This window comes from Bombyx mandarina, chromosome 23 (assembly GCF_030267445.1).
Source record: "Bombyx mandarina strain Sakado chromosome 23, ASM3026744v2".
NCBI classification, from domain to species: Eukaryota; Metazoa; Arthropoda; class Insecta; order Lepidoptera; family Bombycidae; genus Bombyx; species Bombyx mandarina.
Window position 1 is genome coordinate 6,302,656 of NC_143229.1, and position 16,463 is coordinate 6,319,118.

The window sequence follows — 16,463 nt, forward strand, 5'->3', positions numbered from 1 at the left end:
CGAAGTAAATTTAAAACTTTATTGTTTGCGTAAGCTAATATGTACATATATTCAGTTTCAAATTTAAAAAAAGGCTTCTGGAGTGGTGTTAAATAATAAGCTTTTATGTCACAATTTCCACAATTCGTTTACAATAAATAAGTTTAACTGTGATGGAGTGACCTTCACGGGTCGGTTTCACTATTCTATCTAAGACTGCGGCTAAGAAATCGTAAGGCTTAATGGATGTGACAGCCGGTGAACAGCTTAATTAAGACTTCGACTAGACGGGTGATAACATTCACACTCTGATATCTATGGGTTCCGATATATAGTTTGAAGGGTAGGGCAGCCGTTATACTGTTAATACTGAGATTGGTGGGTGGCGTCATTTACGTCGTAGGTGTCTATGGGCTCCGGTAACTACTTAACACCAGGTGGGCTGTAAATTCTCCCACCAATCTAAGCAATAAAAAAATACACTTATGACCACGTAAACAGTAATTTGTCTACCAATCTAATTCAGTAAGAACATTTATGATTGTCCCTCTATTTGTTAATGTTTAAATACAGAGAGAGAGAGAGAGAGAGAGAGAGAGAGAGAGAGAGTACACTTTATTGCACACCAAAACACAATTTACATGCAAAAAACAATCAAAAAAAGCAGATACATTTGTACAATAGGTGGTCTTATCGCTAAAAGCCTTCTCTTCCAGACAAACGTTTAATTTTTTCGGTTTGAAGGGTGGGGCAGCCGTTGTAACTATACTGAGATTTTAGAACTTATATCTCAAGGTGGGTGGCGCATTTACGTTGTAGATGTCTATGGGCTCCAGTAACCAGTTAACACCACGTGGGCTGTGAGCTCGTCCACCCATCTAAGCTATAAAAAAAAAACTAGGAAATATAAAAATATATCATAAATAGCCGCGCCATAAATCCGATGAAGTTGTAACTTCGTTGTTTTTATCATATTACCTTTAAAGCACAACAGTTGATACTCGGATAGTTTCAGCAAAATCACAATTCAACTACATTTGTATATCATTCAATTGTTACTGATTTTCATAAATTCTACTGCCGGAAATTGTTCGGGTTTTTCAACCGTATTCGAAAAGTTAAGACTTTATGCCTCTTTCGAGAGGCTATACGATTCTGCGCGTATTTTACTGAATACATAATAACCAAAAAAAAAAAAACATTTTGAATATTTCATTTCTTTTATCATTCGTCAGTGACCGCAACCAAGTCTCTGAGTTTTTTTTAAACGTTTTTTTTGTTCCATTCACAAAAGGAACGTTAAGTGAATAATGACGGACACGTGGAGAATTGACGTAAAACACAAATTTTATGAAGTACTCTTTAATAAAATTGACTTCCATTTAGTCTGCTACCGAAACAAATATACTAATTATCATACGCATGAACACGACAGAAACAAATAAGAATGACAAAAGACATTTTTACCATTCATCATTTACATATTATTTATATTACATTACATTACATCATTTACATATTAATACTCATTTTTGGTTAAGTGCTCCAAATACGAGGGCGCCACTGAAAATTTCGGGAATTAACGAAGTGACACAACATTACTATTTAAAAATGTATTTATTGCTTTTCGAAGTATTCTTCGCGAAATTTGACACATTTTTCCATACGATGGAACCAATCATTGAAGCAACCATTCCATTCGGAAGTTGGGGTCTCCAAAATGGCCGTTTTGTAGGCGTCCACAGCTTCTTCAGGTGATGAAAATCTCTGTCCACGCAATTTATTATTTATTTTAGGGAAAGTATAGAAATCATTAAGGCTTAGGTCGGGGATGTACGGCGGATGGTCTAATAATTCTATGTTTTCTTGCTCTAAAAACTCTTTTGTTCTGTGCGCGGTGTGAGAACTCGCATTGTCGTGATGGAGGATGATGCGGCGGTTGCAGTTCTCTTTACGGAGTTCAGAAACGACCTGTGGCAAACAAATGCTAGCATACCATTCTGCATTAACCGTTCTTTGTCCCTCAAGAGGAATAGTCGTAACATGGCCGGTTTTGGAGACAAACGTGGTCACCATTTTTTTTGCAACACTCCGTGAACGAACAATTTTTGTTGGCTTTAACTCATTTTCGAACACCCAAACTCGTGACTGGTTTTTTGTTTCGGGTTCGTACGCGTATATCCAGGATTCGTCACCTGATACAATGTTGTATACAGCATTTGAGGATCCTGCGTGGAATCTTTCGAGAGTTCTGACGCACCAAGTAACGCGAGCCGCTTTTTGCTCTTCACAGAACGAATGCGGTATCCATCGGGAAAACAACTTTTTTACACCTAATTGCTCATGCAAGATTATTTGTATTTAACTCATGCCAATGTCTAAAGTTGCCTGAATTTCGCGGTATGTCACATGTCGATCTTCCTCAATCAGCTTACGCACAGCATCAACGTTTTCTTGGGTGACTGCAGTTTTTGGACGACCTTGACGGGGATCATCACTGAGCTTGACACGTCCACGTTGAAACTCAGCAAACCAGCGATAAATTGTGGTTTTGGATAGGGCTTCATCACCAAATGCAGAAATCATCCGGTCAACACACTGTTTTTGTGTTAAACCACTTCGAAAGTCATAATAAATCATCGCTCTTGAATTTTCTCAACGACTAAACAAGTTTGACAAAACCTCGTGACAAGACCGAGAATCTTTTTTTAAATAAATAAATGGTATTAGATTTTTAAAACCAAGGAGTTTTCAATTAAAAAGATTTTAATATGACAGGAACAGTGGAAATATTCCATTCCCGATACTTTTAGTGCAGCCTAGTATGTAATTCAGTTTTCATATTTCAAGCAGATGTTTTCGGCCATGACAGCTCACAGTTTTGTGATTTGGTTGTTGACAATTGTAATGACTTTTGGAATCTTTTTACAATGTCGATAATAGAAAACTAATTTTAGTGCTTTACTTAATTTGTAATACAAGTACATCTAATTATCTTGCTCTGATCTGCTACGATACTTCAGTTTATTCAAAAGGTTAATTAATGTATCAATAAATATACAGCGATTCGATTGGCAACGGTTTCGCGGTTTTCTGGTGCTCAAATATTATCTAAGAAGCCCAATTAATAATTGTTGAAAAATATACAGCGCCTTGCCTTATTCCCTTCACAACAGACATAGTATATAAATCATACAGTAGGATTGAGCTTCTATTCGAATTAACGAACACTTTTTGAAACACTTTGCGGCGACCGCTACATTAAAATTTAAACCTTCGTTTCAGTAATCCCAAGCCAAGGCTCAAACAAGGAAAAAACCAGACCGGTAGACCTTGTGGAGGATGAAGGCCCAGATGTAGTGTCGACAATCATTGGAAAATATGGACGATGGCAGCTTCTCATGACGTTCCTACTCTCCCTGTTCTCATTACCATGCACGTTTCATATTTACCTGCCTACTTTTACTGTAAGTAGAATATTTTTTTAAGCTATTGTTTATAGTACGGCAATGTACATAATAGTCAACCTATCTATGTGTGCTATAAATGACTACTCATAACTACTGTAACCAACAGGAATGATTCTTAAGGGTAGTCGGAACTGTGCTACGATTTAATGTACTATTAGTAAATTTGTTATACTATATAAAAAATGGACATTTATTGATTTTACTGGGTCGAGTACCACATATTGTTAGTTTATGGTGTGTCTCATGGTGTGGCGAAGCACCGCTCTAGCTAGAGAGAGCTAGTGTTAGCAAATTCTCTCAGGATGAGCCTATGAGCTCACCAATTCATCCAAGCATAGCTGGAATAGCCCCTTAGGCTACCAGCGAATAGGTAGGTTAAAAAAAAACCTCATTCACAATGTGATGTGCAACAATTTAAGCTCGCCGTAAGCTCGTATACCCTTACTGTTAAAGAAAGTACTGTCTCAGTTTTTACTGGAACGCCGTACTAGCCCTATGGTTTATCTTTATTTTCCAGGCAAAAGCAACTAAATTCTGGTGCAGTAGGCCCGACAATTTGTCAAATTTGTCAATAACCGAATGGATCAACTACAGCCAGCCGATCAACGCTTGCAGTGTACGAAAACTGCCTCCAGGAATAACAGCTGAAGCGATACTCAATCACACTGCTCCAATTTTGGCAAATTTATTCGAAAAATGTACTGAATGGGAGTACGATAGATCAGAAGTAGGGAACACAATAATAACCGAATGGAACCTGGTGTGTGATAACGCAAGTCTTACGAGTTTGGCTGAAGTCGTCTTTTTGATAGGAATTGGCGTAGGTGGAGTTATCGGAGGATGGATTTCAGACAGGTGAATGCATTTACGTTATTTTAAATGTGCAATAAAGATTACTAATCTCAATGGGCTGAGATTCATTTAATCGTTCGTAAAAAACCAAACCTTACAGTCAGTTGGTTATTGAAGTTATTTTTTTCCGTCACTCATATCCGCATTGAGCATTTTGTTTGTCCTTAATTCAGCGAATCGTGGATGGAATACACACGACTTGCGGTTGTTTCCTCAATTTCCACACAAATAATTATCCAAAAAACACCTGATTTTCGGTCGAACTTACTAATGAGATCTTGGCATTAGACTTTATTACACGAATAAGATTTATTTTGCCCGTGTTTTTTTAAAGTGAGCATTGGTACCAAATTTGATCTATTTGTACCGCAAGGTAATTAATCATACGTTCCGGCTTCTTAGATAGGTCAGCCAGTATTACTGAAGACTGATTGCTACACTGAAAAACTATTTCAAAATTGGCGCTATTACTAAGTACAGTTACCCAGAAATATATTATTACGAGTATTACACAATGCAGATGTATGTAAATGTTAGCTGTAATGTGGATTATATTTTTTATATAAAAAAAACATAATTATTTACTTTACCTAAATTTTAGTTTACAAACTTTCCATAAGTCTAACCTTAAATTTTCAAGTTCATTTTTATTAAATACTAGCTGACCCGGCAGACTTCGTAGTGCCTCAATCGATAAATAAAATACCTAAACTTTTGTATTAAATAAACTTAAATATTTAATTCCGAGCATTTTATTAATTATCTACCTTTTAAACCTTCTCTGGACTTTCACAAATAATTCAAGACCAAAATTAGCCAAATCGGTTCAGCCGTTTTCGAGTTTTAGCGAGACTAACGAACAGCAATTCATTTTTATATATAGAGATATTTTATAAGATTTCATCACAGTTGAAAATAATTAAAAAAATGTTTCAGTTGTATCAATGTTAACAACACTGCTTTTTCACTTTTATATTCAGTTAAATAATAATTAGAGCTACTTGTATCTCATAATAGATAAAGCAGTCGTTTCTTAACTTTTATGCAATAAACAAACTAAACGAAAGCAATGAGAAAATAATATGTCTAGTTAAAACTTAAAAAAAACACGCTTAAATAGCAAACCGAACTAACAATTCATTATTTTTTTATCCTGATGATAATAGTTGGAATATTAGAGCGAAGTTATAAAATTGTTGTATTGTCATCGGTCCCTGATGCGTGTGCAAAGTTTTTAATTAATCAGGCCTCTAGAAGTCCGTGGAAATGTCATCCAAAGATTCCGTCACATAAGTTTTTTTTTTTGCTTAGATGTGTGGACGAGCTCACAGCCCACCTGGTGTTAAGTGGTTACTGGAGCCCATAGACATCCACAACGTAAATGCGCCACCCACCTTGAGATATAAGTTCTAAGGTCTCAACTATAGTTACAACGGCTGCCCCACCCTTCAAACCGAAACGCATTACTGCTTCACGGCAGAAATAGGCAGGTTGGTGGTACCCACCCGTGCGGACTCATAAGAGGTCCTACCACCAGTAAAACAAGTACATAACAAGCTAATGAAAGGATGTTAATAAGAATATCCACATCAATAATAAACAAATTGATTAATCTTTCCAGATTCGGACGTAAACGTATTTTGATGGGCATGATAACAGCGCAAAGCGTTTTGGCCATTCTGTCACTACTGGTCAGGTCATACGTCCAATATGTGGTCGTGAGATTGATTATGGGGTTCGTCTCCGTGTCAGTGGTGTATGCAGCTTTTGTTCTTTCTGTAGAACTCGTCGGTGGTAAATGGGTCACCATCGCCGGTGTATGCAACTTCTTTCCTTTGCCGCTGGCGTACCTCATTGTCTCACTGTTGTCTTTAGTCCTACCAAATTGGAGAGATCTACAACTGGCATTGTCGATACCCGGGTGCCTATTGATTGCGCTATGGTGAGTTTTTCCTATTAAAAACTATTCTATTATAATTATATATCATTACAAACTTGATAAAATTTATTAGTTGTATAATAGTACAGCTTTTAAACCACAAACAGTTTCTTACTCTAACTTAGAATAATTTAATGCTATACTAAAATACTAAAACAAAAATGTAGCTCGGAACGCTACCCAAAAAAAAACCTTTAAAGTAATTTGAATTTACATAACAAACCTTTTTACTAAACCACAAACGAGTACTTCAAAACTAAAATGGATTTTATCATTAAAATAAAGCATTTTCGTGTTATATAAAACATAACATTAAGAATAGTTACCTATTTCATGATTTTCTCAAAAAAATGGTGCTGTGAGTCCGCACGGGTAGGTACCCCACGTCGACAAAGCGGCACAATACGAGAGCCCTCTCATCGTGGCCGCCGGTAACTACATTCCCGATCCTGTGGACAGAATGGAAAGCAGTCGACGTCGCCCAAAACACGTAATTTCGGATCCTCCCGATCCACTAACGGTGCTTTTAGGTACCTCAAGCACCAGTCATCGTTCTCGTCGAAACCGTCGCTTGCGAAGAAGGGCTCGACGAGTAAATTAATCCACAGACACAGCCCACTGAATTTCTCGCCGGATCTTCTCAGTGGGTCGCGTGGTAGATTCTTCGAAGCACGGCTCTTGCTAGGGTTCGTGTTAGCAACGTCATCAGGTTGAGCCCCGTGAGCTTACCTACTAGTTAAGGTTACGCTGAAATAGCCTCTCAAGGCTATCAGCTTAGGTAGGAAAAAAAAAGGTAGGTACCACCACCCCGCCTCTTTCTGCCGTGAAGTACCTAATAATGCGTTTCAGTTTGAAGGGCGGGGCAGCCGTTTAACTATACTGAGACCTTAGAGCTCATGTCTCAAGGTGGGTGGCGTCATTTACGTTGTAGATGTCCTATGGGCTCCAGTAACCACTTAAGGCCAGGTGGGCTGTGAGCTCGTCCACCAATCTAAGCAATAAAAAAACTATTCTTTTTTCATTTTTATACACGTCCTGCCAAATAAACAAAATTTACTTTAATGTCCTCATTTCGTGACAGGTTTGTTTTGCCGGAGTCACCAAGATGGCTACTGAGCATGGGAAAAACTCAAGAAGCGAAACTGATGTTGCAAAAAGCAGCTATGTTCAACAAACGAGAGCTTCCCGCGGATATCGACAAGCTGTTGTTATTACAAAAATCGGAGACACGAGAAGAAGGTCCCAGCGTCACTATGCTCTTTAAGGGACCTTTACGCAAACGGACGATTTGTTTATTCGTAGCTTGGTTTTGTATGACCATTGTGTACTATGGACTATTATTGAACATTGGGAATTTTAACATAGGAAATCTCCACATGACATCAATAATCCTGGCAATAGTCGAGATCCCTGCCATTGCCGTGAGTGTACCCATTCTTTTAAAGGGAGGGAGACGAATCCCAATTGTCAGCAGTATGATAATATGCGGTCTGGCCTGTGTGGCCAGCGAATTATTCTCGATAGCGTTTGAACAAGAATGGGTGATGATATTGTGTTTGATGGTTGGAAAATTTGCTATTGGATCAACGAACATGATGTTACCGATATACACTGTGGAACTATATCCAACTGTAGTGAGAAATTTGGGCGTTGGAGCGAGCCAAATGTCAGCTGGTTTGGCATTGATTTTCATTCCGTATCTGTGGAAGTTGGTAAGTTAAATTTTTTTTATTATTAGTTAACGAATAACCGGACTCGCAACTTAAGATTAAATGATAATTGTCAGAATTTATAGGCATCTCAACGAGAATACGGCAGCCCTCTTTGATATAGTCGAAATTTTAATAGTGTTGTAATAATGATCCTTAAAACCGAAAAATGTTTGATGAAGCTCACGACGAATCGGGTGTGTTACCGAAGCTCATAGATATCACAACACAAAAAACCTCACTCACCTTGAGACAAGAGGTCGATGTCTTAATTGTATTGTATAAGAGCTGCCCCACCCTTCATACCAGTACACAAACAACCAGTAAGTCTTACGGCGCAAGAAGACAAAATCACCACCTATGCGGACTTGTTATATATCCTGCCACTAATAAAGTAGTATCCGCGTGAGCTCATGCTTCTTTTTATGCTTAGATCGATACAAGGGAGCTCTTGTATCGATCCACCTGGTCCACCTGGTGTTAAGTGGCTACTGGTGCCCAATGATGTCAAAAATGTAAATGCCGTCACCCAACTTGAGACATGAGTTCTAAGTCACAATTTTAGTATAGTAAATACAACGGCTGCCTTTCAAACCGAAACGTGCGCAACAAAACTCACAATACGCCCTACCACCAGTAATTATATTTTTTGCGGGTTTGATTTATATTACACGATGCTATTCCTTCATGGTGGAAGTAGTTCGTGAGCATTAGTTAAGTACGTATTTCATTAGAAAAATTGGTACCTGCCTATGGAATCCGAACACCGGCGTAGTCGCATGGCTCAATACGAATGCAACGGGCGCGCGGGTCTTGTTCTTTAGACCACGATGACTTTAAAACAACCTCTCATAATAGATAGATTGCTATATTTCATAAAAAAAAATCATGCATGTATTTTTGTATTGTACAAAAGATATAATGTATGTATGAATGTGTTTACAGGCAGCACTGAATGAACATTTACCGATGGTCACAATATCAGCTTTAGGGGCAATCGGCGGTGGCATTGTGCTAATCCTTCCGGAAACGGGACAGTTGAAAGAGCCACCAGCGACTGTTGTTGGAAAATTGTAAGTACTAATCTCATTAAAGTTATATACTTAATTTGTAGGTAAGTAATTTTTTATCGATGATATGCTGTGTACGTTTAACAAAAATATAACCAAATTTTTCTCCTTGAAAGATTACAAGGCGAGACATCTAAATCCAAACAAGAAGCATGATAAAATTTCCGCAAATTCATATAATTCACTCGTTTACGACCGAAAATAGGGAAATAATTTGTTTTATGACTTTACAGTCTAACAACCATAATATAATAAGACATTTATTTTTACTGACTAAATGTACTGTCGAACGCACGGTTCACCTAGTGTTAAATAGTCACCGGGGCCCACAAATATCACAACGTGAATCCCACTATCGCCCACCTTTAGATTTTGTCTATAGCCATATTTAAGGCCGTTAATATGTTTATTCTTTCATAATCGAATCGTATTTATCCACAGTAAATAACAGATTTTAAAATAGTTATGACATATTTGTTATCCAGTAAAAACCTTCAAATAATGAGTCGTGAAACATAAATTACATTAATTTACACCGTAGTTCTCGGTAATAATGCATTCTTCGGCATATCTACACCGTAATTCTCACTTCTTGGTAGTAATGCATTCTTCAGCATTCACAAACAGTTTTTACCGCCATCTGTATTTGACTTTAGGAAATTGTATCATATAATAATTTGTACATCAATCGTTTTGTTCGCAGACCGCAATATGACAGCAGCTCTCCTTGTAACGGAACGTTTACGGTCGCCGACGAGAGAGGGCATTAGTTAATTAAAGCAAGAATGATTCTTGGATTGGTTTTGAATTCGATTTCTTTTGTGAACACATACTTTAAAGTATAAATGTTTCAAAATTTTGCGACAATCTATTTGATGGTTGAAAGACAAATTCACTTTGTTAATTATTATAAGTTTGACAAAGTTTAATCATGATTTGACCACGTAGAAGGGGATGGGTTATAAGTTCAAGAACTAAACTCTTTCTTTACGCTATCATGTCCTGCTTCAGGAAATGGTTATGCGAATATTTTACGATAAGCAACACCTTAGCATTTTCGGTGACCGTAGGTTATGCCAGACACTTCAATTCTTCAATGTCGTAAAGATCCTCATCAGGATAATCGGATAATGTTGTTAAATTATTGTATTGCCATCGGTCCTTGATGAGTGTATTAAGTTTCAATTCAATTCGATATTTGAAGGCGGTTGAATTCAATTTCATAGATTCCGTTACATAAATACATACCAAGCTACCTACTAAAAGCATTTTAAAAAACACTGCACTACTACTCTCTGTTAAATGACATTAAACTTTAATATATTTTAATTTGATCTTGTAATTAGTTAACAACTGAGATTTTTTCGAATTTAATTTTAATTCTTATATTATAAATTGTGTTATTTTTAAATTATAAATGTAAATAAACTTTGTAAGTTCAGTACGTACCGTGTATAAGTAACGCTAGCTATAAGTTCTTACTTAGTGAAATAATACATTTATATTATATCAATTCTAACAAAGATATATATACTATCATATCGTCTGATATCGTGATATTTATGATAATTTATATTATACAGCTACCACTTTTCATTAGGCAAAAGGTTTTTATAAAAACAAAGAACTAATACTCGTTTCTTTTGTATAGTTTTAGCGGACAAAAAGTAATTATACTTAAAAAAATATAATTTACTAGTAATCTGTTGAAAATTTAAAACTAACCTCAAAACTTAAGCTTACAATTAAGCATATACGTTATCCGTTAGAAGTTTTCTGTTTGATTTTTTAAATGTTTGACAACATCATTAACATTATGAGTATAAAATTTTAAGTATTACGAAATTTATCATAAGAATGCATTTTTTTTTTAAATTCACGGGTCTTCAAAGAGCAAAACTTTATGTAATACTAATATAGAAAAATTGTGTGTATTATATGAGTGTTAAGTCTTAAGTTAGTTTTATTTTGGTTAATTTATTGTTACCGACTAAGTATATCAGCTGCCTTATGTAGTACAATTAAGTTATGATTATGTAGTTACCATTTTTGCTTACATTCGTAATATTTACACATTTCATTAATAACAGGCTTATGTACTTATTTTCTAACGGCCTCGAAATGTTAAAGGAACTGGAAAAAAATTGGTGCCCATTAGTCAAGGACAGTGACCACCATTCATTGTACAATCATGTTCAAAAATTAAAGTACACATTTGTTAATTATGTTCGTTTCATTTTATTCTTCTTCTATTTAAAAAAGTGTTATTTCCATTTTATACCCTCTTCGTTTATGTACAGAACGTGATATTTTCTTTATAAATACCTAAATGTTTCTCACTTTCTCATTAGTGGCGTCTTTGAGTTATATACCTATAAATTTTCATCCTGTATATCAATGACATGCTGTCTATTGATGGCATGCATTGCTATGCGGATGACAGCACGGGGGATGCGCGATATATCGGCTATCAAAGTCTCTCTCGGAGCGTGGTGCAAGAGAGACGATCAAAACTTGTGTCTGAAGTGGTGAAATCTCTGGGGCGTGTCTCCGAATGTCAACCCGTTGAAGACACAAGTTTGCGCGTTCACTGCAAAAAAGGAAACCTTTGTCATGGTGCCGCTATTCCAAGGAATATCCCTGTAACCTTCCGAGAGTATCGGGATACTTGGGGTCGACGTTTCGAACGATGTCCAATTTCGGAGTCATTTGAAAGGCAAAGCCATGTTGGCATCCAAAATGCTCGAAGTCCACGTCTGGGCTAAGACTTTTGCTTTGTAAAGCACAAGTCCGGCCTCGCGTGGAATACTGCCACGGAATAGATAAATAACCTTATTTATCTATTCCGTGAGTACTGCTCCCATCTCTGGGCTGGGGCTCCTAAATAGCAGCTTCTTCCATTTGACTCCATACAGAAGAGGGCCGTTCGGATTGTCGATAATCCCTTTCTCACGGATCGCTTGGAACCTCTGGGTCTGCGGAGGGACTTCGGTTCCCTCTGTATTTTGTACCGTATGTTCCATGGGGAGTGCTCTGAGGAATTGTTTGAGATGATACCTTCATTTCATTTTTACCATCGCACCGCCAACCACCGGAGTAGAGTTCATCCATACTACCTGGAGCCACTGCGTTCATCCACAGTGCGTTTCCAGAGATCTTTTTTGCCACGTACCATCCGACTTTGAAATGAACTCCCCTCCACGATGTTTGCCGAGCGCTATGACATGTCTTTCTTCAAACGAAGCTTGTGGAGAGTACTTAACGATAGACAGCGACTTGGCTCTGCCCCTGGCATTGCTGAAGTCTATGGGCGACGATAACCACCCACCATCAGCTGTGCCGTGGGCTCATCTGCCTACAAGGGCAATAAAAAAAAATTTTAAATTGAATTTTTATTTTTAATTTAGCTATAAATTTCACAATCAGGTCTCGGCCATTGGAGATATCGGCACGATCAATTTTAGCCTGTATTTTTTCCCACTTAAACGTCACAGTACCCACAGAAGTCGAAACTCCAATAAGATGACAAAAGAAGAGCTCAAGGCAGATCTGGTTTTAAATCGTAAACATTACTAGATGCTTACGATTAAATTGAGTTGGAATAATACTAATAATAAATTTAGGTTCCCTTCAAAGCGCAGAACGGACATGTGTTTCGCGGCAGAAATAAACAGAGAGGTACCTACTTACCTGCGTGGATAGAACACGATCTACGTAGGAGTTACGCATCGGCACGCTGGTTTCTCTTAATTGTGCCTTTTATTCGTGAAAATATATGATAGACCAAATTATTTACAAAACCGATACCCGCCAAAGGGCCTAAGTGCGGCAAAATTGTAAATACGCATATATCGTTCCAATTAAACCACATTGTAATGGCTACTAAATTAAAGAACGTTGACATTGTCGTCTCGGGCAATGCATTCCCAGGCTATAGTTACAAAATTTCGGTAACGGTGACGATTCGGCGTCACTCCGGACGTGATCAGCCTACTCATCACCTCTGCGCCTTACAACCTCAAATTTCAATGCCTAATTTTCTACGCCTTACTTAACGTTCCACTGAGATCTTTTAAAGCTAAAACGCTAAACAAAAGCAAGCAGAGCTAATAACTGCTCATAAAACAATGTTTTTATTTTATTTCTTTACTATATGATTTGTTTCGTTTCTCCGCAATAAGGAATTGTTTGGACACAATAATGGCCGTTGGTCACCTTTGAGCGAGTGTCAAATATCAATTTAAAGGTCATTTTGAACTGAAACACAGATATCAATTAACCGTTATCGGCGTCAGCGCAAGCGGTTCCTCAGTCATCGAACATCTTGCAAAACATCTGCAGCATCTGTTTCGTAAAAAATATGGTTATAATTCTGCAATCGAACAATCGTTGTAAGACGTAAATCAAACGACATAGTGTCAAGCTGCCGTTCGTTGAACTCTGGCACTCCTGACATGGATACATAATATTTAACCGATATGAATATGACCCGGTAGCAAGTGCTATTGTAGCGGCATATAGAGTACGTGTCGAATCAGAAACAAACCATTGAAAAAGGCGATAGAGGACGGATAACGGAGCATTGCCATCTATCCGTGCCGTCCTACCATGGCAGTAGTTAAGGGACCCAACGCACCTCCAACGACATTTGATAAAATCGAAGAAGTGACTAAGAACGACAACTCACTCCTTCGAAATGGTTACATTTAGTTACATTGTGATTAAAGATATAATTTATGCTTTGGTTTGTAATTCCATGATAAATAAAAAAATACAGATGTTGACTGTAGTCGTGATCAATTGACAAAATGCGTACGGGTTGAAATTGCTTACTCGATTCAAATGTATGTAATATTTTCCAAGCTCTTACTGCAATTTCATTTTAATCACTTTAATTTTAAGAATAGTACAGGGTTTGTACTGATTTTTTATAATCTTTTTGGAACATGACTTAAACTGCTTGAAGATATTAGTCATTACCTTAATATTAAAAGATCCTGTGTTTATCTTGACGTATAAAACTAAACTATAAAACAAAGGGGCAGTTTGAGTGTTATCCACTTCAAAAATTATATAGGTTATATTCAGCTTAGATTTATTAGCTTAATAAGTAAAGGCCTCTAGAGTGATCGTAGTCATAGAACGTTAGTCCAATATTACGGCAGATCTCAACTCTTCTAGATACCTTTAAAATTGCACGATGAAGGAATAACTTGATAACTGTTGTACCTACATCTGCCTTGTTACTTCGTGTCTGAAACTAACTACGGACATCATCTTCTGATTTGGGATTCTCTAGAATAGCCATAGCCATCAGGTCACTTACCTATTCATTTCAATAAAACTAAAGTGGACTATAATATAGACACTTCCGTTGGTACAAAAGTAAAACTATTTTATTATTCTACACCAGATACGCATTGAATTCACTTTAACATTACACACGACACCGAGTATTTTAGTGTTGCAGTTTAAAAATTACAACACCCTTTATAGTTTTAGGTTATAAAGAGCTAAAAAATTATAATCATCGTCAAATCTCTCATAATTACAGGGTTTTCATGATTCTTTAGCACCATCAAGAATTTAAGGCGCTCTAAATCAATACAAAGTTATAAATCATAAACATGTTGAAGAAATAAGAAGAATAAAGCATATTGCAGTGCGATACATTATCCGACCGATATCAGTCATGGAGTAATGCGAATTTGAAGATTAGTTGTTCGCTACTTCGACATGATGCCTCAAAACGATGTTTTCCTCTCAAACAAAAAAAAACACTTTAAAATAGAATAGGCTTACTTTTCCCTACCTTTTCGCTGGTAGCCTAAGGGGCTATTCCAGCTATGCCCAGACGAGTAGGTGAGCTCACGAACTCCTGAGAGAATTTGCCAACATTAGCCCTAGCAATAGCAGTGTTTCGCAGAGTCTACCACCGGATCGGAATCGCGACCCACTGAGAAGATCCGGCGAGAAACTCAGTCGGCAAACGGCTTACATAGGCTCCATATTACGTACTGCAGGGTACTAACTCTCACTTGCGATGCTGGTGATACACTTTCCTGAACTCCGTGACCTGACTACTACGCTCGCGCAGTATAACATCAGTGATGTAACACCCTAAATGCATTATCCTGCCAATCTGCCACATACCGAACAATATTAACATGGCAAGTATTCAGTGTTTTATGTAAGCTGCTTTGTAATTTACACGTGTAACGCCAAGGAGCTATCTAGAGCACGTGCTTATAATAACTACTACTGTCAGGTATGCGATATAGCCTTTGTTAAAAGTTGTTTGTGTTTAATCCAATCCATAATATAGTTTTGTTACACGAAATGCGTCATATAATTAATTAATTTATTAGAAACATTAGTTTTTTTTTATTGCTTACATGGGTGGACGAGCTCACAGCGCACTTGGTGTTAAGTGTTTACTGGAGCCTATAGACATCTACAACGTAAATGCGCCACCCGCCTTGAGATATAAGTTCTAAGATCTCAGTATAGTTACAACGGCTGCCCCACCCTTCGAACCGAAACGCATTACTGATTCACGGCAGAAATAAGCAGGGTGGTGGTACCTATCCGTGCGGACTCACAAGAGGTCCTACCACCAGTAAGAGTCTTAAATTATGTACCGCAAACCGGAAAAAACAGAGTCCTACTCATCAAACCTTTTTTTTGCATATACTTTTAAAATCATTTTCATAAGAATTGAGTGACTAGGTTTTGGTGCTCTTGTATTATTTACATGATACATTGATATTAGTGACTATAAGTCAAATGACAAATCTGACAATTAGTTAAAGAACACAAGTAACTCTAGCTATTTCTACTACTTAACTCATTCGTAGCAGTCTCTTCTACTGAATAACCTTCTCCTCCCCAAAATTTTTCGGCCAAGCTTATGATTGCAATAATGGTGGTGACCATCCTAGCTATTTTTGATGAGAAGCATTTGTCATAGAACTTAGGATAGCAATGTTAGAATATTGTTGAGACCTCCTTGGTTACACAGAAAATACTGTAGACGAAATTTATAGAATTGTACGTTAGGCCACTTATTGCGTATTGAGCGATCTTCTTTCACTGATACAAACTTTTTGTTTTGAATGTATCATTTGAATGATTGATCTTAAAATACTAAAGTAAATCTTCTGAAATTATATCATTCATTCAAAATTAAATTAAAATCGTTATGACAATGCCGATTGTCTCTTTAAAAGACACTTACATATTCGAAAATCATAACGTAAACGTATTCAGGGTATTAATATTCTCGAATGTCCTCAAAGACATGAGCGTTCTAATCAATGATGGGAATACGAAAAATGAACCGAATTTTTAATTAAATGGCTCATTTAGCGGTACTCCGGTGGTTAGCGCAGCCGATTTGTAGAGTGGTACACGTGAATAGGCGTCGGTGGTGTGAAGCATACGT

General features: G+C 37.2%; 1 protein-coding gene across 2 annotated transcripts in view; it reads left to right on the forward strand.

Annotated features, from left to right (window-relative positions):
• The window catches only part of LOC114248274 (organic cation transporter protein), a 61,479-nt gene extending 50,238 nt beyond the window's left edge, over nt 1–11,241 (forward strand). For both annotated transcript variants that reach the window (XM_089737405.1, XM_089737407.1), the window contains exons 2-7: nt 3,265–3,446; nt 3,967–4,304; nt 5,923–6,243; nt 7,322–7,952; nt 8,895–9,022; nt 9,723–11,241. In XM_089737405.1, the coding sequence (XP_089593531.1) occupies nt 3,265–3,446; nt 3,967–4,304; nt 5,923–6,243; nt 7,322–7,952; nt 8,895–9,022; nt 9,723–9,789 (1,667 nt within the window). In that variant the 3' untranslated portion in view covers nt 9,790–11,241. The remainder of the gene's footprint in view (nt 1–3,264; nt 3,447–3,966; nt 4,305–5,922; nt 6,244–7,321; nt 7,953–8,894; nt 9,023–9,722) is intronic.
• The last annotated feature ends 5,222 nt before the right edge of the window (nt 11,242–16,463 follow it).